This window comes from Leptosomus discolor, chromosome Z, assembly GCF_034619465.1.
Source record: "Leptosomus discolor isolate bLepDis1 chromosome Z, bLepDis1.hap2, whole genome shotgun sequence".
In the NCBI taxonomy this organism is placed as follows: domain Eukaryota; kingdom Metazoa; phylum Chordata; class Aves; order Leptosomiformes; family Leptosomidae; genus Leptosomus; species Leptosomus discolor.
Window position 1 is genome coordinate 83131252 of NC_141419.1, and position 22815 is coordinate 83154066.

General features: G+C 53.8%; 1 protein-coding gene across 1 annotated transcript; it reads left to right on the forward strand.

Moving 5' to 3' along the window:
* The first annotated feature begins 290 nt into the window (after nt 1-290).
* On the forward strand, nt 291-8274 carry LOC104351010 (C-C motif chemokine 19). The gene is made up of 5 exons (XM_086480179.1): nt 291-348; nt 1524-1647; nt 2050-2146; nt 5738-5791; nt 8158-8274. The coding sequence occupies exons 1-5, from the start codon at nt 291-293 to the stop codon at nt 8272-8274; spliced, it is 450 nt and encodes a 149-aa protein (XP_086336305.1).
* Nucleotides 8275-22815: the final 14541 nt, after the last annotated feature.

A 22815-nucleotide genomic window follows, 5' to 3' on the forward strand; every position in this document is an offset into this window, starting at 1 on the left:
CAGCAGGGAGGGCAGGAGGATGTTTGGCTCTGGGACCGCAGAGCAGCTGGCTGCAGGGAAAGCAGCTGGGGTATCCGGGAACTGCTCAAAGATTAAAATTCAGCCTGTGGCAAGACTTGTTGCAACTTCCCACTCCTCTTCTCCAAAAGAAAGTGAAAGCCACAGGCTGGAAGCATAAATAGGCAGCAGGAAGCACCAGCAGCAGACCACAGGGAATCTGTGAAGAGCTCACCTCTCCTGCCCAGAGCACTGTCGCCTCCAGCCCATCCTCTGCCAGACTTAGCACCAAAATGCAGCAGCTTCATCTTCTCTGCCTCAGTATCCTGGTGCTGGGACGCATCCTGGATGGTAAGAGGGAACCTTCCAGGCTATCTTTCTTGCAAAAGGGAGGGGATCCAGTTTCTTGATCTCTTTTGCATTTCCAGGAGACTTTTAGAGGGACCCATAGCTGGGGCTCTATCGCAGCCCTCCTGCGTCCTCTGCTTCTAACCTGTCCCAGAGGGACTGTGTCCTGCCCAAAGTCCAGGCAGGAGCCTGCAGGGCACTGGGGCTGGAAAGCTGTACTTGGGAAGGGCCGTGGAGCAATCCTGCCTCCCAGTGCCCTAGCCCGGCTTGTGCACACTGGGCTGGGATCCCCTCGGTCCCATTCTCCCCAGCACACTAGGGGAGTATCCCTGGCACCCTTTGGTGTGGGGCAGCCTTGGGGCAAGTGGCAGGGCTGGGAGCGGGAGGGAAGGTGTGTGCTAGGGCAGAGTCCATGTTTGAGGGGCTGCTGGAGTCTGACATGGGCTTTGCGGAGGTCACAGCTGTCTGGGTGGTCACCGCTGTCTGGGTGGTCACCGCTGTCTGGGTGGTCACCGCTGCAGGGTGCTGAGGAGGGCAGACACCTCGTGCTGCTGCACCACACCTTGCTGCCTGGCCTTACAGGCACCCCTGGGCCCTGCCAGCCTTGATGGGCATTGACGGTCAATACAGCATTTGCTCGGAGGGTAACTGAGGTCCCCTACCCTGCAGTGAAGTACAGACAGCTGTGTCCCTCAGCTGTCAAGGGACTGATCAGTGTGGGGAGGGCTGGTGATGGGGTAGCTGCAAAACCTGTCACTGCTTTGGCAAACAAAGCTGAAGTCATTCCCAGACCCTTGGGAATGGGTGCCTGTATTGTAGCAACCTGAAGCTGGGTGAAGACCCCTGTCCTGCCTTGTTTGCTGCTGGCACTGGCCCTAGGGGTGCAGGAGGGACTCAGGCAGGCAGAAGGGTTGCCCTCCACTGATCTGTAGTTTCTAATCTCCTTTACTTTCTGTTGGAAGGAGGCAAAGGCCTCCTGGCACTGGGGCGTGGGGGCAATAAAGCTCCTGCCCGCGTGTGCAGCTGGGGCAGTGTGCGGGGGCATTGCTGTCAGGCACCATCCTGCCCTGCTCTGCAGGGGTGGCCCTGCAGTCCCCACACCCTCCAGGTAAGCTGGGTGAAGGCGCAGCTGACCTGGGGAGAGCATCCTCAGCCTGCACGGTGTGTTCCTCCTACAGTGCACGGCGGGAACAATGTCCTTGACTGCTGCCTGCGGACGAGCGAGACGCCCATCCCACGGAGGATAGTGCAGGATTACCGGCTCCAGCTGGTCCAGGATGGCTGCGACATCCCGGCTATCGTGTAAGAGTCCCAGGGTGGTGATGGCTGAGGGACAAGAGTCCCAGACCGGTGATGGCCCAGGGACAAGAGCCCCAACCTTGTGATGGCCAAGGGATGGACCCTGTGGGAAGGCAAGGAGAGGAGCAGAGCAGGGTGGAGGAGGAACACTGAGCAGGGTTTGGTTGTAAGGGAATAAGGAGGGATGTGGAAGAGACCCTGGAGATCAGAGGCTTAATGTGAGCAGGACAGACCTGCTGGGCAGGGAATACTTGGGACAGAAGTCAGGGAAGAAAGACATCCCAAGGTAGAGATGGAGGAGGGCAGTGAGGGAGGCAGCAGGTGAGAGCCTGAGCTGTGCTTGAGCATCCCCAAGGTGCCCTGCTCACCTCGTTTTGTTTTTTTTTTTTCCCATGGGCCTGGCAGGTTCATCACCACAAGGGGCAAGCGCCTCTGTGCTCCCCTCCAAGCCCCGTGGGTGGTTCGTCTCCAAGAGAAGCTGGATGCCAACTATGCCAGGAAGGTAAGAGCCATCCGTGTGCTCAGCCAGGAACAGAGGCAGCCTGGGGATGGTTTTATCTGCTGCCAAACAGGCTTTTCCCAGTCTGCCTGGGCTGCTGGGGTGTGCTCTACTGACGCATGGATAATTAATTTCCATCTCTGTCCCTCTTCCCTCTAACTTCTATCAGTCTGGCTCTGAATCCCTCTCCCAACCCAAATAAATGTAGCCCTAGGGCTGTTGCACCCAGTCACCACCTTCTGCCAGGCTGGAAAAGCCACTGCACCCAGTGCCACCTTGGGCTGAGCCTGATGGCTGACACAGCAAATGACACTGGGAACAAGCCCCTCCCCACTTCTGCCCTGCAAGCTTGGAGTATGCAGCTTGTACATCTTCATGGGAAGGGTTCACAATGAATTTGGTGGGTGCTTCACTTCCATGGCTTGGCCAAGGGAGGTCACCCCTTGGTGACCACCCTGATGGTGGGGAAGGGACTTGGGGGAGGCTCCTGCCCCAAGGATCACACTCATCACACCTGGGTTTTTCATCTCCACAGGCCAGATCTGAGGGCAAGTAGGCTCTGAAGAAGCCTGTGGCCGGCCCCAGCATCTGGAGTGTGGCCAGCTCCCAGCTGTGAATCTGAAACTAATGGAGCCAACCTGCTTCCACCTCCAGCCGCAGGGCCGACCCTCCTCAGGACTCATGCCAGTGTGTGGGGCTGGGCAGAGCCCTGCCTGCTCTTTCTTCCTCATTCTGTCTCTGGCGTGACCCAGCAACTTGCGTCAGGCTGAGCTGGGGGCTGCTGGACCACAGACTGTGACACCTTCACGGTCTGGAAGCTGTTTGATGGACTGTCCTGTGAGATGAGTTTGGGGGGTCTCAGCCTTCCCTTCAGTGCAGCATTCGTCTGATCCCTTCGGTTTCCATCATCAGCCCCAAGCCTGTGTCCCTCTGCATCCCTGGGAAGGGCTGCCAGGACAGGGCAGTGTGGGGATGGAGGGGACTGATGGAGATGTTCTTCACTGGCCATGCGCTGTGCTGCTCCCTCGCTGTGCACCACCTGGATGTTATCAGGCAGAGCATGGCTGATGTGGTTCCTCTCGTACGCCCTGGCTTCCCTGCATTGTTTCCCCTCCTGCCCTTCCTTGCCCTTCTACCCTCCTGGGTAGAAACAGAGACAGTAATGAGGCGGTGGCAGAGCAGGCAGCGATGTTGCCATCAGCCCTTGTTCTCCTCAGGGACATTGCCCCCCTTCTTGGTCCCCCAGCCTGCCACTGTGTTCAAACTCTGCCCCGTGCTCCTGCCTGGGCAGGGATGCATGAGAAGTATTCGCATCTCTCTCAGGTTTTTGCTGCTAGATCTGTTTGATGCAACAATTACAGGTGTCGGTTGCTCCTTTTCTCTCTTTTTTACTGTGCTATGATTTTCTTAAATAAAAAGAAAAGCCAGCAGATAGTTGACCTGCCTCGTGATTGAGCCCTAAGGCCAGCGCTGAGCATGGGGCATGCAGCCAGCACTGCCTGCAATGCTGCAGCTGCACTGGGGTATAAGTGGGGGGAAAGGGCTTTCACAGAGGTGAAGGACAAGTTCTACAGCACCTGGGCTGCAAGTATCTCCTGGGAGCCTCTCAGCAGGTCCCCAGGGGGTTGTATTGCAGAGATGGGGTGGGAGGGAGCATACTAGTATTGCACCGTCCAGCCCAAACCACTTCAGTCCTGCTGGTGCAGCTGCTGGGTTGGAGCTCCCCAGCTCTCAGCTCCCATGGGAATGTGAGACACAGACAAAGAGCTGCGGGAACGGGACTTCCTTGCGGTGAAGGGAAACTGAGGTGCAGCGTGGCTGATCCAGTGTGCCGATTGCCCTGGCAGTTCTCTGCTTGCTAGCAGCTGGGGTACAGGAAAGGAGAAAGAGCTTTTGGGGAAATGGAGGTAGGTGAGGACACCTGTTCCTGGGCACATCCATGGATAAGTCATGGAGGGCAGCCTACTAGCTCCTGCCCCTTATCATCAATGAGCTGGGAGTCCCTGGCCATTTTCCTCCCAGCTGTTGGGTCTCCTGTGTCTGTGCACTGGGACTATGGTCTTGCTGCCCCAAAGTGGCCTTACGTCCCCTCAGGAACTGTCCTTTTGGCCCGGCCACGCAATGTTTAAACAAAGCTTCTCTGTTCAGCTGAAGCATGAGCTGAACGTGCACAAGTGGGATTTGCAGGGCCAACAGCAAGGCACGATGCTTTCCTCCCAAAGACCACAGTGTCTAACGTGGCTGTCCACTTTGTTAAATTATTCGCACTGGCAAATTAAAAACCTGGGCACAGGTTGGGAGTGAGACAGCCCAGGGACTGTTCTTGAAGGCAGGGGGGACGTGGCCACCAGCCCCTCCAGGGGATGGCATCCATGGTGGTGCAGTGGCTGGGGTGTCCAAGCCAGGAGATGCCCAGGCACCAGATGTTTTTTGCTGACAGCTGTTGAATGCAAGCTTAGGCCTGGCCTTTGTCCTCCTCTGGTCAACCAGCTCCTTTGGTTGGTGGCTATGTTTTCTTTTTCAGGTGTTCCCCCTCTGGGTACCTCCTCCCTGGTGTCTGTGCATGCACAATGCCCTGAGTGTCTCTTGGTGTGACTTTGCCAGAGCACCAGCTCTGTCCCAGCTCATTAACTATAGTGACAGCCCCAGAAATACAATCCCGAGGAGGAGGCGGAAGAGGAGGAAGGCTGGTATGGCAAGAGAGGCCAAGACAAACAGCGTGAGTGGGAAGGGAGGATAACTGGTGCTTGCTTGGGCAGAAACCTTCCTGCCGCTTGCTTGATGACCCATGAAGGGCTGCGGCTGGGGAGGGGGAGGATGCTTGGTGTGGATCTGCACCGGGGCTGAGCTGCTGCAGTTGGTGTGGGTCTCTGCACAGGGCAGGGGCTGCAGGAGGGGTTTAGCCTGTGGCAGATCAGGTTCATCCTTGGCTGGAGGCTACCCTGACAAGAAGCACATTGTCCTGGCCCAGTTCCTTGGGAAGCTGGGGGAGAAGGGGCTTGCACCAATCTCTTGGATGATGGAAGCAGGTTTATCTATTTCCATCAGAGTTTGAGGGATGGCTTGGCCAACCTGCCTGTAAGAGTGTGGATGTAAAGCTTGTGGCTCCTATCCCTTCTGGGAACAGTAAACGTGTCCTCAGAGCAATGCAGCTGGTTGTCACAGATCCCTGACAGGTCCTTGTCTTCCATGGCTCTCAAGAGGGTGGTGATGCAGATCCCAGCTCTGGCAGCAGGCTGCCCTTATCCCCCAGTGAAGGACAGGAGGAGATGCTGCCCTGGGCCAGGTACGTAGTGCTGGCTGGCTGTCCCTCCTCTAGCCCTGAGGCAGCTGTCCCTACTCCAGAGCCTGACTCTTGGAAAACTGTCAAAACCCAGCAGAGCTCAGTACTTTGTAAACTATGGAGTGAGTTTTTCTGATACAAGATGTAAACTGTCTCTTTAGAGGGAAGCAGCACTTTCCTTAGAGAAAGTAGTAAAAAACCTCGATCCCTAGGCAAGAGCTAGTTTCAGTAAAAGATGTTCAAAGTCCTCCTATTTCTTTCTGCCCAGCCGTGGTTTTCCCACTCTTTGCCCACCCTCACTGCATCTTCAGGGGCTGGTGAGGGACGATCAGGACCCATTGCAGTACAATGCAGACATGCTCTCAGTACGTCTGGGGCTATCTGTAGGGATCACTTTGGTGTGAGGTGTTCTGGAGCATCAGTTGAAACACCTGCAGTCCTTTATCCATGCCTGGGACTTGTATTTCACATGTTGTGGAATAATAAGACATTATAACTGGAAAGCTTTCCTAGGGAGCTGACAAACCAGCTGCTCTCTTGGTGACTGTGCACAAGGCCAAGAAAGACAGACAAGGCTGCACCTATGCAAGCAGACTGAGCATGCTTTTTGTTGTTCTCTGGCTGACAGGTCTCATAGCCAGGATTGTGAGACCCTTCCCAGGGTGAAAACTGTCTCGGATTCTTCCCAGGCTGTATTCAAGGGGCACAAGTCACAGCAGGCACAACCTGCTGCGGTCTCAGGGTCTGACCTGGCACGGTCATTTCCAGCCAGGAGGTGGGATTGAGTTGTTCCCCTTCCCACAGTCCTCTTCATGTTGCTCCCTGGGGCACAGGGGAACACAGGAGCTGTGAACATACATGTTTGCCAGTGCAAGGGCTGGTTGTCCCCCATGCTGGTGCTCTCCTCTGCGTGGTGCCAAGGCAAAGGGCTGCCTCCATGGGCACACCTCCCTTGACATCTGTGCCAGATTGAGCTGGCAGGGGCTCAGGGAACTGCCTGTTTTTTTGAGAGGAGATGGGACATGTGGATGGTTGGGAAGGGTGGGAAATGAAATGAGGAAAAGCCCCTTTACTCTCATCCCATTGCCCTGTTTGTCCTTGTTTAAACAAGAACATGGGTGGGTGATGGGGAGGATCCAGGTGCGGCATTTCTCCTCCTCAGGCCCCTGCTTGCTCCCCTCTCATTCCCAGCATGTCATCACGGTTGCTGCTCGTCCAGACAATTTCTGCTGAGATTTGTCCTGTGGGAAGACACCAGCACCCTTGGCCAGCCTGTGGGTTTCTGAGCAGGAGCTGGTGCCATCCCTGGTGCTCTCCTCCTGCAGCTGAACTCTTCCTGGTGGTTATCATCCAGCTTGCACCTCCGTGGTCTGGCTTCTTGCATCTGATCCCCAGGACTGGAACAGGGGACCAGAGTGCTTTTCCTGGCCTGGGTCCCTGGAGACAAACTGAGCCCAAAAGCTCTCTGGTGTGCAGACCCTTGTGCCTACGCAGGGGTCAGCTCTGTGCTTTTACAAGTTGCAAGTACTACAGCTCATTGCAGTGTAGGCTCAGCCACGAGCCAGGCACACCCTTGCCCAGATCCCAGGACTTAGAGCACCCTTTGGAAAGCGAGGGAGGGACCCATCCACTCTGCCCTCAGATGCACCCATCTTCTCTTTATGCACAGTAGCAGTAAAAACTGGAAATTAAAGAGAAAACCGGGAGGGCGAGCAAATAGGAGACTTTTCCTGCTGCCAGAAGTCTCTGGAAAGTACCTTCTCTGTTACCCATCCCTCCCGATGAACTGGTACACAGTGATAGGAGGCTTAGTGCTAGCAGCAAGGTAGACTCAGAGCCTTTTTCTGTGATCATTGTTCAGCTCTACAAAGTCCAAACATCTAACCCTGGGGTGTCCATTTCCCTCTGTCTGCTTGGTCCCATGCTGCTCAGTTTGTGCTCAGTTTCCTTGGACCCTTCTGCCTAGGCTTTACCCAAGTGCTGGCCATCCTGTGCCTGTCCAGAAGGATTTGGCAGCTGTGTTGCGTCACTGCAGATATGCCAGGTGTGGTATGGCTGCTTGGCTTGTTCACCCTCTGAAGCCTTCAGTCTGCTCCACCACAAACATAACTCACTCTTCTCCACTTTCCCACAGAAAGTAAGATTTTCTTTCTTGCAGATGTTCTGGCTGGGAAAACCCCTCCTCTGTGGGGCTGTGCACTGACTGTCCCCGCGCTGCAAGCACACAACTATGTTTACACGCACGTTCCTTAACCTTGTTTAAATTATCAAGCCATGACTTTCTACTGTCTCTGGGGGGATGATGCTGCAGAAAAGCAGCATTTATTGTCAGGACCCTTATGAGATTCTGAGGTGGCTTTTTGTGAAGAAATCAAATGCTTTCCTTGAAAGACCCTGCAACTTGTAGTTTACCACCTTTTATTTAGTTTACTTGGCTTTGGGAAAGGCACCAGTCAGCATTTACAGTGATGGATGACAGCCACTGTACGGAAAAGAACAAAAGCAGAAGTGTCCCGGATATGCTACAGCTACAGATTTGTCCTCTTCTCACAGTGCTCGGTTTCATTTCCCAGCTACTGCGCAATGCTCCAGCATCCTCCTCTGCCCTTGCCAAGGCCAGCTACCCCAGGGAATTCCCGGTGTTGGATCCTGCAGGGCCGTGTGTTTCATTGCCTGTCTGGGGAGAAAGCAGGGCTGAAGTCCTCTGGGTTGATCCTTGCTGTTTCCGAAGGCTGTGTCTGTGCTGTGCAACGTCTCTCTGCTGAACCTGTGGGATTTGTTTGGCCTGGGCAGGACGGCAGGTCCTAGAGATGCTGGCACTCCACTCTGCACTTCTCACTCAGGGTAGAGAGGCTCTGCACTGTTTGCATGGCATTGCCCCATATCTCAGCACAGACACTGGAAGCAATAGATATTTTGCAGCATGACAGGGGATGGTAGGAGGGAAGCTCTCTCTACCTTGGCCTGGTTTCAAGCTAAACTGCTCACTAGCCTTGCTGCTAGCAAATCCAGTGCAGGTGGCTTGTTGCAAAAATTAGCATCTCCTGGCATGCTCGTGTGCTGCAGAACCAGCATCTAAAACTGTGTTAGTGCAGACTAAAGCGAAAAATCACCACAGAGCCATTTGTGAGTCAGCCTTATATCGAGAGGTGCTCAGATCTCCAGCCCAGCTTGGCAGCTGGTGCAGTGGTAGTGGGAGAAACAGGGGCTGCGTTATGGCTGTTGGGATAAGGACAAGGGGGTACACATCCTGCAACTTGCTGCCACTGCATCCAGGTGCTGTGCCATTCCCTCCTGGCAGAGTCAACTGTTGTAATTTATCTATGAGCTTTGTTCAGTGAGGATTTTGGGCATCACTCATGAGTGATCCTGTAGTGCGGGAGTTATTTAAGCCAGTTGTGGTTGAAGAGGTTGTCCTGGATGGGACAACTGGTTTCTGGAAAGGTGTGCACCCACTTGGGAGGGTTGTGGAGGACAGCAGAAATTTGGTCAGAGGTCTGGGTGACCTGGCTTCCTAGCACAGGCTGAAGGACCTTGGGTTTACCCTGCTTCCAGGAATAGATAAGATGGTCTGCAAGTGTACAGAGGGATACCGTGAAGAGAAAGTGAAAAAAGTACTCTCTGAGTTTACTTCTGATAGATCGGGAAACCACAGGGGTCGCTGGGGTCGGATTTGAGGGGGAAATTCCGTTCAGCAGGAAGAGGCAGCTGAAAAAACGCTACATCTCCACTGCTGGAAACTTCTACAGTTAAGAGCAGAGCCTAACTTTAAGTAGTGCTGGTCCTGGTTTAGCATGGGATGGATTAAATGACCCGGGGCAGTCCTTCCTAATCCTTTTTTCCCTCCATTATTCTGGCCCACCAGACTCCTACAGGGTGAGGTTGCCTTCCTCTGCCTTATGCTGTTCCTCTGAGGGCTGCGTGAAGTCACGGGGACCATGACCTTGGGAACGTCTCTAGAAGGTGGAGGTGGGAAGATGGACTCACACTCTGAAGCCTCCACTCGTTTGTTGGGTGCTTGATGTGATGCTACCCATAGCCACAAGAAACCCTTGTCCCTGGGTGCAAATCCAGGAACTGACTTAGTGCCTGTGCGATGAAGGTGCCTCGCTAGCATGAGGAGAGCTTGGCAAGGCAGGTGGAAGGAAGCAGATCTTGTATGGCATCCACGAGCCCCCTTTGAAGTGGAGCAGGCTGTGCAGATGCTAATGGTAGAGTGTGAACCATCAGTGGTAAAAACCAACATCCTTGCTGTCACCATCTGGGCCACATGCTAGTGTGCTCCTGGCAAGGGCCTTGGCAGCTTTGTCTCTGTTTCGCCAGCATAAGTTGAGTTTGGGTTTGAGAAAAAAAGAAAGCAACCCAAAGAGAGAAAAGAAAAGAGCTCTTCAGGGCGAACGTGAAGCCAGAAAGTGCAGCATCAAATGCCTTTTGAAAGCAGCTGTGGAGCCTTGCTCCGAGATAAATAAAGGCTGGTTTGAAGCTGGAGAGCTGGCTGGCAGGACACACTGTTCCCATCTTGCCAAATGCTTCCCGGACCACCTGTCCTGCAGGGCTAGGTTCCCTGCAGAGCTGCCATGGTGCTGCACAGTCCAGCGGGGTGGTTGGGTGTATTGCCAGGATCCTGATGCTCAGCTTGGGCTTGGAGCAAGGGCAGGGCTCAGGGTGTCATGGGGAGAGCAAAGCCCTCAAGGGGTCTTTTGTCTTTCTGGAGAGTCCAGAGAGCTGGAGACTTTTCCACCTTGTGGTTTATCCTTACCCTTGTGAGGTTTTGAGGATTTTTGAGTGGGAGGCAGCTGTAAGAGTTTGGTTGGCAGGAGATGTGCATTGCCTGGCCCCCTGGGTAGTACCAAATGGAGGCTGTGGTTTTTGGTTGATGCAAGGTCTGAAGCATCTGAGTCAAGGGAGTTTTAACTGAAGCAGGCCCTAAAGTGTTTGTGCTCAGTGCTTTAACAGAACGAGGAAGGGCTCAAGCAGAAAACATCTGGAACAAGATCAGAAAGAAGCCAGACACGTGCCTGAACAAAGGAGATACATGGCCTTAGAGGAGAAAACAGACATGTAAATGGAGACGGATGGGGCCAACAGCAGGTTGGGTTTCTCTGGACCTCATTTGTCTTCCTTGTGCTGCAGCTGTCTAAAGTAAATGCTGGGGGGCTGTGGTGTGCCAGAACATGCCAGGGCAATTCATCATGGGCTGTGCTGGCAGTTGGGACAAGTCTGTGATGAGCAGAAGCTTCCAGCTATCCAGAGGGGCTCTGCCTCCTTTGCATCATCAGTTTTGAGGCTCCAGCCTTTCTTGTACTGCAGGGGAAACACAGGGAAAGAACAACTTATTTCAGCAGGGCATTGACCCCTGAAAACTTGACCTTGCGGTGCTTTTCAGCAAGGCCTCTGACTGGGCTTCAGGATGGTCATTGGTCTCTCTCCTCCTAGAACCCCTCCAGCTCTGTCCGGGAAGGAATTCCTCTTGGTCTGGATCTTGCCCCATGTAGGGTATTTCTGATTGCTCTCACATAACCCTTCTGGGTCAGTACTTTCCAGTCTAAACAATCCCAATCTGTTTAGCATTGCTTCTTCTCTGTCAGAAGCTGCTATCCTGTTCTGGACAGTGTGTGAAGATGGAGGGCAGGTAGTTCTGCAACAATTTGATACGTATCTGCTACGAAGGGCTTTCTCTTAAAGCCGTGAGATTGAGTCTGGGTACAGCTCTGGTGCGAAGAGCGTCTGCAGCTCCCTGCCACATGTGTGGGCTGTCAGGGACAGCACGGGCAAAGAGTCAAATGCAGAAATTTTCAAGTGAGCCTTTTTCTCAGCTGCTTGCAAAGGGAGCTGGAGGAGGCCACAGTGATTGGGTCTTTGGGGGCTTCCCCATAGAGTGGAGGGGTCTGTGCTGCTCCAGGGGCAACATTTTCCTTCCCAGCCTTCCTGTGGGATACTTCTGTCCAAGTATTTCCAGGCAGAGGATGACCAGGGCCAGGAAAAATCCATCAAAGAGAGTAAAGCTGGAGTCCACAGAGGCAGAGCGGCCAAGAGTGCAAAGGCAGCACGGGACAGGGAAGCTGTGGAAGTTGCTGAAGCAAATAAGATGTACCAGGCTGGTATTCCTACCAGGGCACAGCAGCAAAGAGTGGAAAGTCCCTGGCTGGCTATTCTGTGTCTGAGAAGTCAGGCTGGCTCCATGCCCTGCCAAGGAAGGGCTTGCTTGTGCATCCTTTTTTACAGGAAAAGGAGGGGAGAGTCATCAGGATAGCAGTCAGAAGGATGGGAAAAGGCAGCCAGATCCTTACTTCAGGCAGCTTCAAGCACAGCTGTGGTGTTAGCCAGGCCTCTAAACTGCACTGGGAAGCTGTTGGGAGGTCCTGGGCAGTAGGTCCAGGACTTCTCTTCTGCAGGCTGGGAGCATAACATTGAAGTCTGCTAAGCCACTGAGCTCCCCTCCCCTCCTAATGCTACCATGGTCCCCTTAGAAGTGTACCGTGCCCCCTAGAAACCCTGAAGGTCTTTTAAAGTCTCCTCCTGCTTCAGGGAGGCTGACCCAGGACCCCTCTTCAGTTTTGGTTAGAAACATCCTCCTCGCAGTCCACTGCAGCACTGCTGGGGCCAACCCAGCTGGTCCTGTTCTAATGTTGTCCACAGGCCTGACATGAGATTTGTCCATCTCTGAAATGATCAGGCTGCAAGTTTAAAGCAAATGAGAGTGCCCTTTTCACACCCTCTGTAGATAAGTCATGGAAACCTGCAGTGAAGGGTGCTGGAGGGGGCTGGACCAACTCATCATGGGTAGGCGCACATGGATCCCACACAAGCTCTACCTGGGGAACCTCCTGGGCTAGTGACTCCTGGGTGCTGTGACGGGGTGGCAAGGAAGGATGACTCTGGTTTGCTCTATTTCTCGTGCTTTTTCTTATTTATCTAGCAGTGGTCTCAGCTGGAGAGAGCTAGAGTGATACAGCCTCTGTCCCGACCCAGCACTGCTGTTCTTGGACTGTCTCCTCTGCCCTTTGCACGGCCAAATTTCACCTGGTATCTATTAAGTCCATTTATTCTTATAAAATATATCGCCACTCCTCTGAATCATCAGAGAGTGTCATTAACCTGCTCCCACCTTTCATGTTGATGTCCCATGACCAGCCCCACAGGGTCCTGGGGTGGTTCACCAGTGGACTGAGCTCCATAGTTGCTGCCCTTTCCAAACACCGTGCTTGCTATAGCCACCCCTCACTGCCCATCAAGGCTGGGCTGAGGAGTACCAGCAGAGGCTCTTTTCCTGCCCTTCATCCCCAGATGATCTTCACCTACCCAGCGTTTCTCACACCCTGAGGAAGCAGCTGCAGATGGCAGAGCCATAAGCACTGTCCAAGAGAGAGCGCGCTGGTCCTCTGACCTCCCGTCCTGTGTGAACAAGAGCTTTCCTGGCTCCCTGCCCTGCTTAACCAAGTGTCCCTGCCTCCCCAAAAAATCCCTGCCAGAAGAAAAAGGCAGCCACCCACCAGGAAGGAGAAGGAAGGCACGGCCAAGCCTCTTCTTGTCTTTGTTCAGGCAGGCAAAGTCCAAGGCTAGCTGTCACACAGAGCTGTTCCTGGCTGTGGGTGTGTGCCAGCACATCCTGGAGACCCACAGAAACTGGCAGCAGAAGAATATGAACTGGAGAGGACTTTGCCTGAGGGTACCTAGGCGGCCCTGAGGCTCGGGACAGGATGCATGAGTTTGTGCGGTCTTTTTGTGTGCTCCCTGTGTCATTCTCTGCTTACTGCGATGGGCCCCTCCAGCTCCTTACAGCAGAGAAATGGTTAGGCCCCGGCTGCACAGGGAGGTTGGCAGGGGACAGGTCTGGTACAGCATTTGTGAGCAGCATGGACCACCTCTGGTGCAGAGTATGGAGTGAAAAACTGCTGATGGGTCACTCCAAGACATTTTAAGTATTTTGTGGTTTGGTTGTTGTTTGATTTTTTAATTTAAAAAGAGAGTAATTTCTGGGGACAGGGATGCTTGGGGTGAACAGTGCAAACCTCAGAGACGGGCACAAAGTAAGGGGCTGCTCTGAGAGCTGTCTGCCCTCCATCTAAGTATCTTGTGACTGCTGTTTCTGCATCCCAAACACCATTTATGCAGGGGCAAGAGGGTTCACGGTCATCTTGTGGAAAGACACCTTTTGTCACCAGCTCGTCCCATGGTGGAGGAGCAGCCCCTGCAAAGCCGATTGCCATCTGCCTGTGTCAGAGAGTTTATCAGGCAGATGTGGCTGCATCTCTGAGCCACAGGAGCACCTGGGTTGTGGGGGAATGACCCTGCAGAGCTCTGCTCCACAGAGACAAAGCGTTCATCCTTCTGCTGTGTCACTGCCATGGCCTGTGTGTGTCACTCACTGTCCCTCTCCTGCTTCCCTGTGTAATGGAGTGACAGACCAGCTCTTCCACTCACTGCCTGCCTGGTCTATTTAGACGAGTTTGTAAGGTCTTCAGGGTCCAGTGTAGGTCTGAGTCTCTAGACACCACTCGTAAAAGTCATGGTTCCTACCTTGTTTGGACAGGCGCACATGACTGGCACATCCCTGTGGCCTCAGTGCTGACGCTTCTTGCAGTGTGCAGGGAACCTAAGACATGGTGCTCAGTGCTGGCACTGGCCATAGCAAATACTTCAGCGCTCTCTTTCCCTCTCTACCATCCTAAAGTCCCAGGAGAAGACTGACATGCTCCTTCAGGCGAGGGGAGCACTGCTTTGGTAATTAACGCTTGTCCTTGGTGGCGACAGTATTTCAAGGACTCTGATGTGCCGGGATGAGTCCACATGCCTTGCTCCTCGACGATCCCTTCTCACACAAACTCAGAGCACGGAGAAAACATCTCCCAAACCTCCATCAGCACCAGCAGTGGTTGCAGGGAGGCAGAGGGAGCCGAGCATGGGAGACCTCCACATGCTCATAGTAAAAACTTGCACAGCACACAGTGAGCATAGGAGGAAAGCAAAACCTCCATCCTGCTGCATCTCTGCTACTCTTTTATTAACCTCTCATGCTGGTACATATAAGCCTGCATCAGTTCACAGCTGACATCACATCAGCACTCCAGATGCATTCCCTAGTGCCATTCCCTGGGTTCATCCCTGCTGACACCTTGAAAATACATCTCACCCTTGTAGCGTGCCTGGACAGTTGTTCCTAGGTTATGCATGGTCCACCGTACTGGTGGGAGGACACTGAAAGCCACTGGTTTACAGCCAGGAGTGGGGTACGGCTAGCCTTCGCAGCCTGTGGCAGGTGCACGCCACTGAATGCTTCCCAGCTAATCAAGGATGTTTTCCAGTGAGCTCCAAGCCATGCACAAATAATGTCTCACACCAGCGCCATTTATCTCTGCAGCAAAATAAGCTGCTGATTATGCAGCAGTAGATTAAAGGGCTTTTAATATCTTTATTGGGTACAAGATACACAAACTCAGCCTGGTAACTGTCTTAAAGGAAAACAAAAAAGTGAGGGTAAATCTAAATGATCAAAGGAGAACTGTTGTGGGAGGCACTGCTCAGCAATAACGAAAATATCTCTGTGTATCAACACTGTTTTCAGCACAAATCCAAAACATAGACCCTTACTAGCTACTATGATGAAAATTAACTCTATCCCATCCAAAACCAGCACACCAGCTTTATCCCCCTTTTTACAATCTGCTCATATTTGCAGGTTACGCAGCCCTGGGTGCTTTTGCTTAACTATGCACAATGATAAGATGCAGGCTCATATCCTTGAAGGGACACTTGCAACCCCCATGTTTCAGTCTTGCCCCCTCTCTTCTTGCATTGCTGGTGCTAATTTATCCTTTGCTGCTGATGGATTGCATGGCTGGAGAGGTACTTTGTCACTCCGTGTCCAACCTCCCGGCACAAGCAGAGAGCAGAGGGGCAATGGGGGTTGCATCGTCTCCTTGCTGCTCTTGGCAAAGCTGAAGAGCACAGGAGAGATGTGTGACATTGGAAGTCCAGCTTCAAGAGACACTAAAAGGCTGGGCTTTCCTTGGTGTTACAGGGGTGAAACCTGACAGCCACCTGAGCAACATCCCCTCCTTGCACCTTGTGGAGTTTCTGCTGCTGCCCATCATCCTAATACTCAGCCTCCTTTTGTGTCTTTTTTTGGCTTTTCTTGCTTTCTGGATCTCAGCCGTGCTTTGAGGAAGGGATGGGGATTATTACACTGGGGGAATCACTGTAGCGGTCGTCACAGGCTGTACTGGAGGCTGTGCAAAGGGAACTTGCACTTCCCTTTGCAGTCAGTGCCCCAGTGAAGGCAGCGGATCCTTTCTGAGTATTTTTCTTCAAAGTGGCTGCCTTCAGGAGGAAATGAAAGCACGATTCTTCAGGCACTGGTACCCTTCCTCTGTGGTCCAGACTCTGGTCAGCTCTTAAGTCTCTTACGGGTTTCCAGCCCTACAGAGCAGGGAGCACTACAGAAGTGGAACAGATCTGTTGATCACCTGTCAGGTCTTCACCATGGATCCTCAGGCTACAGCTTAGGAACTGCTGCATTTAAAGGATCGTGATGCAAAAGGGTAGAGAAAGAGGTTATTAACTGCAGAACTTGGCCCTGGAGCAGAGCCAAAGTGCTTATGCAAGAGGAATAAGCAAACAGCTAAAATCCCGCAGGAAGCGAAGCCCGCTAACCCACTGCAGGATCTGAGCCACCAACAACGCTGAGTGCTTTGTCGGTCCTCCACTCTGAGGCTTCTGTCTCTGCTGGGTTCCGCTCCTGTCAGGCCACAGCAGGCTACCATCCTGGCAATGGTGGCATATAAACTGTACTGGGTTTCCTTCCATTTATCCTCCCAATGGGCCCCTTAACTCAGCAGTTATCTGAGGAGTCTGAACAGGCAGGACTTCGATCTTCTCGATGGTCCCAGTGTCCCCTGAAGACATAGTGGTGCCCAGTGCAGGACATCAGAGCTGTGTGGGTGACAGTAACTGAAGCAGATGTCCCGTTGTGCTAGAACACCCTCAGCATTGCTCCTGGCAGGTGTTGGCCCAGGACAACTAGCCTGGGCAGTTGACCGCAAGGGCAGGGCATCATTCCCAACAGGCAGTTTGGGTGCAGCCAAGGAGGGTAAAGAGAATTTAATAGGGTAGAGGCTGGCTGTCACTTACCTGTTGACCCAGGGACAGAACGCTGTCCCCAGCAGAGCTGATTTCCTAGTGCAGATGTAGCTGCAGGGTCCCTGCTCTTCTCTGTGCAGTCCTGGGTGTTGGTTTCTGCATGATGCTGCTGCTGGGGCTCTCAGTGTGTCATGGTGGGTCATTGCCTTTACGGCCATGGAGAGCAAGGTCGCTTGGGTCTGGAGAGGCTCAGCCCTCAGCTCCGCACACAACAGCCCCCTCAGCTACCTTGCTTGCTAGTGCCTCTCATCTGTCATCTGCTGGGGGATCTGAACTGGCACAAAGGGGATGAACAGCCCCAGAACAATCCACTTGCCTCTGCCACCACTGCCCCATGCCATGCATGTGGCCAAGACCCCGTGAAGGGCCATGGGGAGAGAGGTGCAGATCCTTACCCAGAGCAGCTCAGTGAAGCTGCACCAGCATTTCTGAAGCATTGGCTGCTTCGTGGTCAGAGGATGTTCTCACCTGGCAGCACCAGGCAAGGGATGTGGATGACATCACCCTGCTGCAGGCAGGAGGGGACACAGCTCCCAGTTTGCTCCAGAACCCCTGGCTTGCTGGTTAGCTTGGGACTACTCTGCACCTGCAGGGTCCAGCCTCCATGGATCTGAGACAAGGGGAGAAATGAGGCTTGGGGCTTTTGTCACTGTTTAGAAATGCCATTCAGGGACATCCTTGGTGAAAAACACCCAGGATGAAAAACCCAGAGCCTTGAGCCTACAGGGAAGGTCCAGAACCTCTCCCAGGACCTGGACTGTAAAGCTGGAATCAAGCATGTGTCAAGGCAAAGATGTGTCATCCTCAGGCAAGGGGACTTGTCCATCCCTTGGTGTCCTCCGGTCAGGAGTGAGGGTCACATCTTCCTGGATCTGCAGATCCCACCTTCAAGAGCGATGCAGCCACGTCTGTGCTGAACTGCTGCTCTGCTGCCTTTTGAGGCTGTGAGTTTGGCAAAGGGATGGGGAAGCCTCAAGCCACAGGGATGCACCAGAGGCCATGCCATCCGTGTTGTCACTTCTTCTGCCCTGATCCCACATCCACAGGCGTCAGCACATGCCAACACAAGGGCTGGCAGGGAGCCCAGCTATGCTTGAGAGGGTCAGAAGGGTTTTCTACCTGCTCTGCTGGTGGTTCAGTGGTTGTCACGATGGGTCAGGGCTTGCTGCCCTGAGCCACACGCTGCAGACTGGCTCCCAACAGCTTCCTCAGTTTCTGTTCCCCAGTCATCCTCTTCCTTTAATTTTTTCACATTTTTCTGACTATAAATAGCCCTGAGAGGGACTTCCCAGCCCTCACAGAGGAAGAGGCAATAATCCCTTCCTGATGGAAGTGGCCAGGACGCCTGAGGGATCCTTCTCACCCAAGTGTCACTGATACCAAACAATGTTCCCAGGCAGGAAACACTGGAGGCAGCAAGGCCAGAGGATGCTGCCAGCAGCAGGGCTCCCGAGTGCTTTGTGGAGGAAATACAACTGCTGCCGCCATTAGCTCGTTAATGTTTGGGGTGTGGGGGGCTGCCACTTGGAACCTGGCTGTTGGGTTTCCCTGGGCTCCTATCCCAGCACTGCTCAGCTCTGGAACCCCACGTTTGCCACGAAAGCAGGTGGCAAGCTGTTGAAAGTCCAAGAGTCCCGTTGGGAGAGTCCAAGGAGTGCTTTGAGTGGGATGATTTGCTTCTTCTCATTCTGCAGCTCTGTGCTGGAGATGGCTGCTGTCCCCTCTAGCCAGCCAAAGGTCTTTGTTTCAGCAACAAAATCCTCCTCTTAAGGCACTGTCTTCTTCCCTGAGGTGAAGGTACCTACAGGGTGGTCTAAGGGGTCTGCAGGAAGATCTGCATTCAGGGTCTTTACACTTGGCTGGTGCTGGGAGCTGCTGATCCCACAGTGGCTGGGGTTGTACCCTTCCACAGACCCTCTCCTCCACACAGGACAGACATAGCTGAGGTGACACATTTCCCTCTTGACATTGTCTAATTGGCTTGGTTTGTCCCTATTAAACATTTACCATCTACAGTTAGTTCCTTCATTAGCTATGACACATCATGTTTAGCCACACAGCAATATTGCAGCAGTGCCAGAGCCAGCAGCAAATGCTCAGAAAACTTCTGCACAAGGTTAATACAGAGACCATGAGAAAATCTGGGGCTGGATTCAAACCAATGCACACAAGCCTGGAAATACATCGGAGCTGGCAGAAGATCTTAGACAAGTGTGCACATCCACCTGCACAGCCTTGATCCCTGCCTTCTTTATTTATATTCAGCATAATGGCTTGCCCGTGGACCTGGGGGTTTGCAAGGAGGAGTGAGCACAGATTTGGCTTGCAAACCACAGCATAGTTAATTCCCAGCAAAGCCTCGGGGTTTCACTTTGTGGAAGTTCAAGGTGCTACCCAGGGTTAACTAGATGCCTCTCCTACATGCCCGGGATGCTCAGCCCCACCAGCACAGGGAGAGGGATGGGTCTTCCAGGCATGTGGGAAAGGAAAACAGTTTAAGAAATGATAGAAAAAACCCAAGAGGAGCACGCTGGGGGTCCCAGCCTCCCCCAGCCCTGCTCCCGAGCAGCGTTAGGTCCTTCACTCACAGGGCTTTGCCCTGAGGAAGGGATTTCTCAGCCTCCTCCCCAGGGAAGGCACACAAAAATTCCTTGAAAGGCTGTTTTGAAGGCGATGTTTGCCATCTAGTGGGAAAATAGGGTCTGAACGTCCCTCTTGCCTGCAGAAGGATGGGGCTTGGGGTTGTTTTGGCAGGAGTTGGGGGCCGTTGCTCCCCCTTGCCCATATCTGGGCAGCAGGTCCCAGCCCCAGCAGGGAGCTCCGGGGAAGAGGGAAACTGGGAGAGGTGGTGCTGGCTCAGCAGCCCACAGGGCTCTTTGCAGCCAGTCATGGATGACTGCCTGAATGTGGATCCCAAGCCCTTGGAGCGGTCCCTGGCTAAGCCAGTGCCCAGCAAAAGTGGGGAGCTGAAAGAAGTGCTCCAGAGTAGGGGAGAAAGCATCATGTCCTGCATAAATGGTGCCTTCCAGGTCAGCATCCCCCTGGGGATCGGTGTCTTCCATTGGCATCCTCCCAGGCATCACTGTCTTCCAGGTCAGCATCCTTTTGGGGATCAGTGCCTTCCAGGCACTTTTAGCACCTTATTACCTCCAGATCCATCAGCACAGAGGTGACTATGCCACTGCCCAGCACGTACGTGGAGCTCAGCTGCTGACACATCTGGTGGATCTCCCAGCGCGGAGAAAAGGCTGGATGTCGCTTGGATGCTGGGAGGGTCCTGTGTGTTGTAACCCTGCAAAGCCACATGAGACTCCCAGAGTCACATTTAACTCTGGCCCACCATTTTCAGGATGCAGAGAAAGGCCCTGCTGTACAGGGCTCTGTCTGCCCAGCACCAGCTCAGTGCAAACCTGGACACCCGGGAGCACTGCAGTCCCCAAGCTGGTTGAGGAGCTCCTGCATAGGGCTGGACCATGCTGTCCATAACTTCTCTTTTCTTGGTATGCCCCTGCAGATGAAGCAGCTGATGTGGCAGTGGACACAGGGGACCAGAAGGTGCAGCTGGTGCGATAAGAGCAGGTAGGGAGGCGTCCTATCCCTTTCCGGGGAAGTTGCCAAAGTGTGTCCTGCTCTGTTTCAGTCCCAGCAGCTCCGGAGGCAGCTGGAGGAGAAGATGGAGCTTCTGCCATGCAGAAGTGAGGAGATATGTCCTTCGAGCAAGTGACACAGCAGCATTGAGTAGATATGGACCTCACGCTGCACAGCAGAGGAGATGTGTGCGTTGGGAACATGCAGCGGGAGCTGCTGTGAAAAGTGATATTACTACGTGTGCCCCAGTGCCACCACACTTCACAGCAGGCACATGAAACACTGGCAACTCTTGCTTGGATAACAACAGGACTGTTTTCAGTACAAAAAAATCTGGCAGGGAAGTCCTAGTCTCAGTGAGCTCATACAAAGAGCTCCTGCTTTGAGGAGGGAGCAGCCCTTTCCTGAGAGCATCATGAGCAGCAGTGCTCGAGTACAGCTATGCTGCTGCCTTTAGCCTCCCAACATCTCTGCAGCCACGTGCTTGGTGTTTCCCAGCCATGAAAGACCAAAACCACCCTGGAGGCAGGGAAGCGGCCAGCCCAAGCAAGCAAAGAAAGAAACAACCCGTTCCTTCAGGGAGGAGCCTACAATGGGGCAGCAAGATGAGATGTCTCAGGCCTTGCCCCTCTCCACATTTTTGTCTGGGTGGTTGACCTGGTGGGTGATGTCTCCCCTTCTTTCTTTCAGGACAGAGTGGGTGATGGGCAAGGAGTTTGCAGGCTTGTGGCAGCTAGAAAGGAAGGCAGATGAAGAAGAGGGAGTATGGGTGATCTCAAGGGTCTCCAGTGAGCTGGGCGCTTCGACCCTCTAGCAGGACCCCAGGCAGAGGTATTCGATGTGCAGGTGAGATGAAAGCTGTGGCCAGGGTGAATGCTCAGCACTGGGTTTTTAAAGCATCTGTGTTTGGATTCACTGTGTCACCAGGGCAGGGTCCCTGCTGCTCCTCCACTCCCAGTGCCCTGACAGCGTGAGATGGAAGTGGCTCCTGAGGGGGATGCAATCCCTCTGGAGATGCCCCACGCTCTCCCCTGACACTCTCAGGACCTGCACTGGTAACAATTCAGGCTCTGTCTCCTCACATCAGCTGTGATGCCATTTCCATGGGGACTGGGTGTATGGGTCACACCTGAGACTTGTTCCCAAACACTGTCCTTGCTCTGCCCGTAGGCCTCTCTTCACCAGCCTTACACACTTGGCCTCCCAGCTGTCTTCACAAGTCAACCTCTGCATAATAACCTTTGATGCTTAGGATGGTTCTTGGATGTCCAAACTCCCTATGCATCCATCCATCCATGCATCCATCCATATATCCATCTGTTCCTCCCTCTGCCAACTGATCCATGCATGCATCTATACACATGCACACCTCCTTCCCTCCCTGCTGAACCACTGACTGTATATGTACACTATCCTATCTCGCTCACCTCATGACATATATGTTTCACACCATTGTGGCTTCCATGATCTGCTGGAGCTTTTACTTCTTTCCTTGGCTCTGGACGTGGTGAAGGAAGCAGGAGCAGCCATGAGAGGTAAGCTGAGACTGTTTTGCTTCACAGTCCTGTGCAACCCGCCTCCTCCCCTGCAAAATGTGGGCTGATCCTGGCAGTGAGGCAGGGAGAGGAGGATGCTGGGCCTGAGGGCCAGCCCAGATATTTGGCAGGGTTGGTGGCGGTCAAGCAGCCCAGGCCACGGCTGCACAACTCTCCACAACTGCTGCACAACTCTCCTACAACTGCTGCCCTGCTGCAAAGGCTTTTGCCCAGGCTATTGCTTTCCCAAATGAGCCCTGCACACAGCTGGGTGGCTGGTCCACCCCAGTCACTGCCCAAGAGATGCTCTGGATGGGGCCACCCTGTGCTGGATGGAAACACAGACATGGACCTTTCTGCACCTCAGTGCTGGGAACCTTCCCTGGCATGTAGCATTGCCCACTGGAAATTTTGTACCCCCAGCAGGACCCAAGCCATGTCATCCTGCACTCTTTTCCTCCCAGGCTTGGCCTGGTTCCTGTCCCATGCCAGGGAGCTGGACCCATCCCTGCTCCTTGTGGATGCAGCCCTGCTTTGACCTGGCACAGCCTCAGCATCCCCAGGCCTGGTTTGTACCAGCTCCCTCAGTGATCTTGGCACAGCACCCACCCTGGGGAGGGTGGGATACAGCGGCAAGGCAAATTTGGAAGTGCCTCTGCCTAGTCTGGGCAGGGTGCATCCAGGCAGGGCTCCAGCCTGCAGCAGGAAGCCTCCTGCTCGCTCAGCGGCTGTGCACGCCACCAAAGAGCCCGAGCCCTGGAGGAAGTGCCCTGGCCCCGCGGTGGGACAGGGAGGTGCCGACACTGGGACTGCTCTCATGGTCCCTTCCTGTTTTTCTTCTCCACAGCTTGAAGGCAAAGTTGACTTTGGCATTTAGAGCCCTCTCCTTTATCCCAGATTGCTGCTCAGCCCAGCCCTCCCCTTGCATCTCCACTGGTCCAGTGGAAAGCCCTGTTCATCCACATCCAGTGCCAGTGCACCATCCCCCCGGGCTGCTGGCAGTGCAGCACCCAGCACCAAGCATCTTTAGCTCCCCCAAGCACTGAACTTGCTGCTTCCTTTGGGTCCCCGATGCCCGTGTGTCACATTTACAGGCAGTGAGCTGAGCCATGGGGCAATCCCAGCAG

What these genes read in the sequence shown, in the direction of transcription:
- LOC104351010 (XM_086480179.1), top strand. Translation starts at nt 291, where the DNA reads ATGCAGCAGCTTCATCTTCTCTGCCTCAGTATCCTGGTGCTGGGACGC. An exon ending in TGCGACATCCCGGCTATCGT is followed by an intron (nt 1,648 to 2,049) that starts GTAAGAGTCCCA and finishes TGGGCCTGGCAG; the next exon opens with GTTCATCACCACAAGGGGCA. An exon ending in ACAATGCAGACATGCTCTCA is followed by an intron (nt 5,792 to 8,157) that starts GTACGTCTGGGG and finishes CTGTTTCCGAAG; the next exon opens with GCTGTGTCTGTGCTGTGCAA.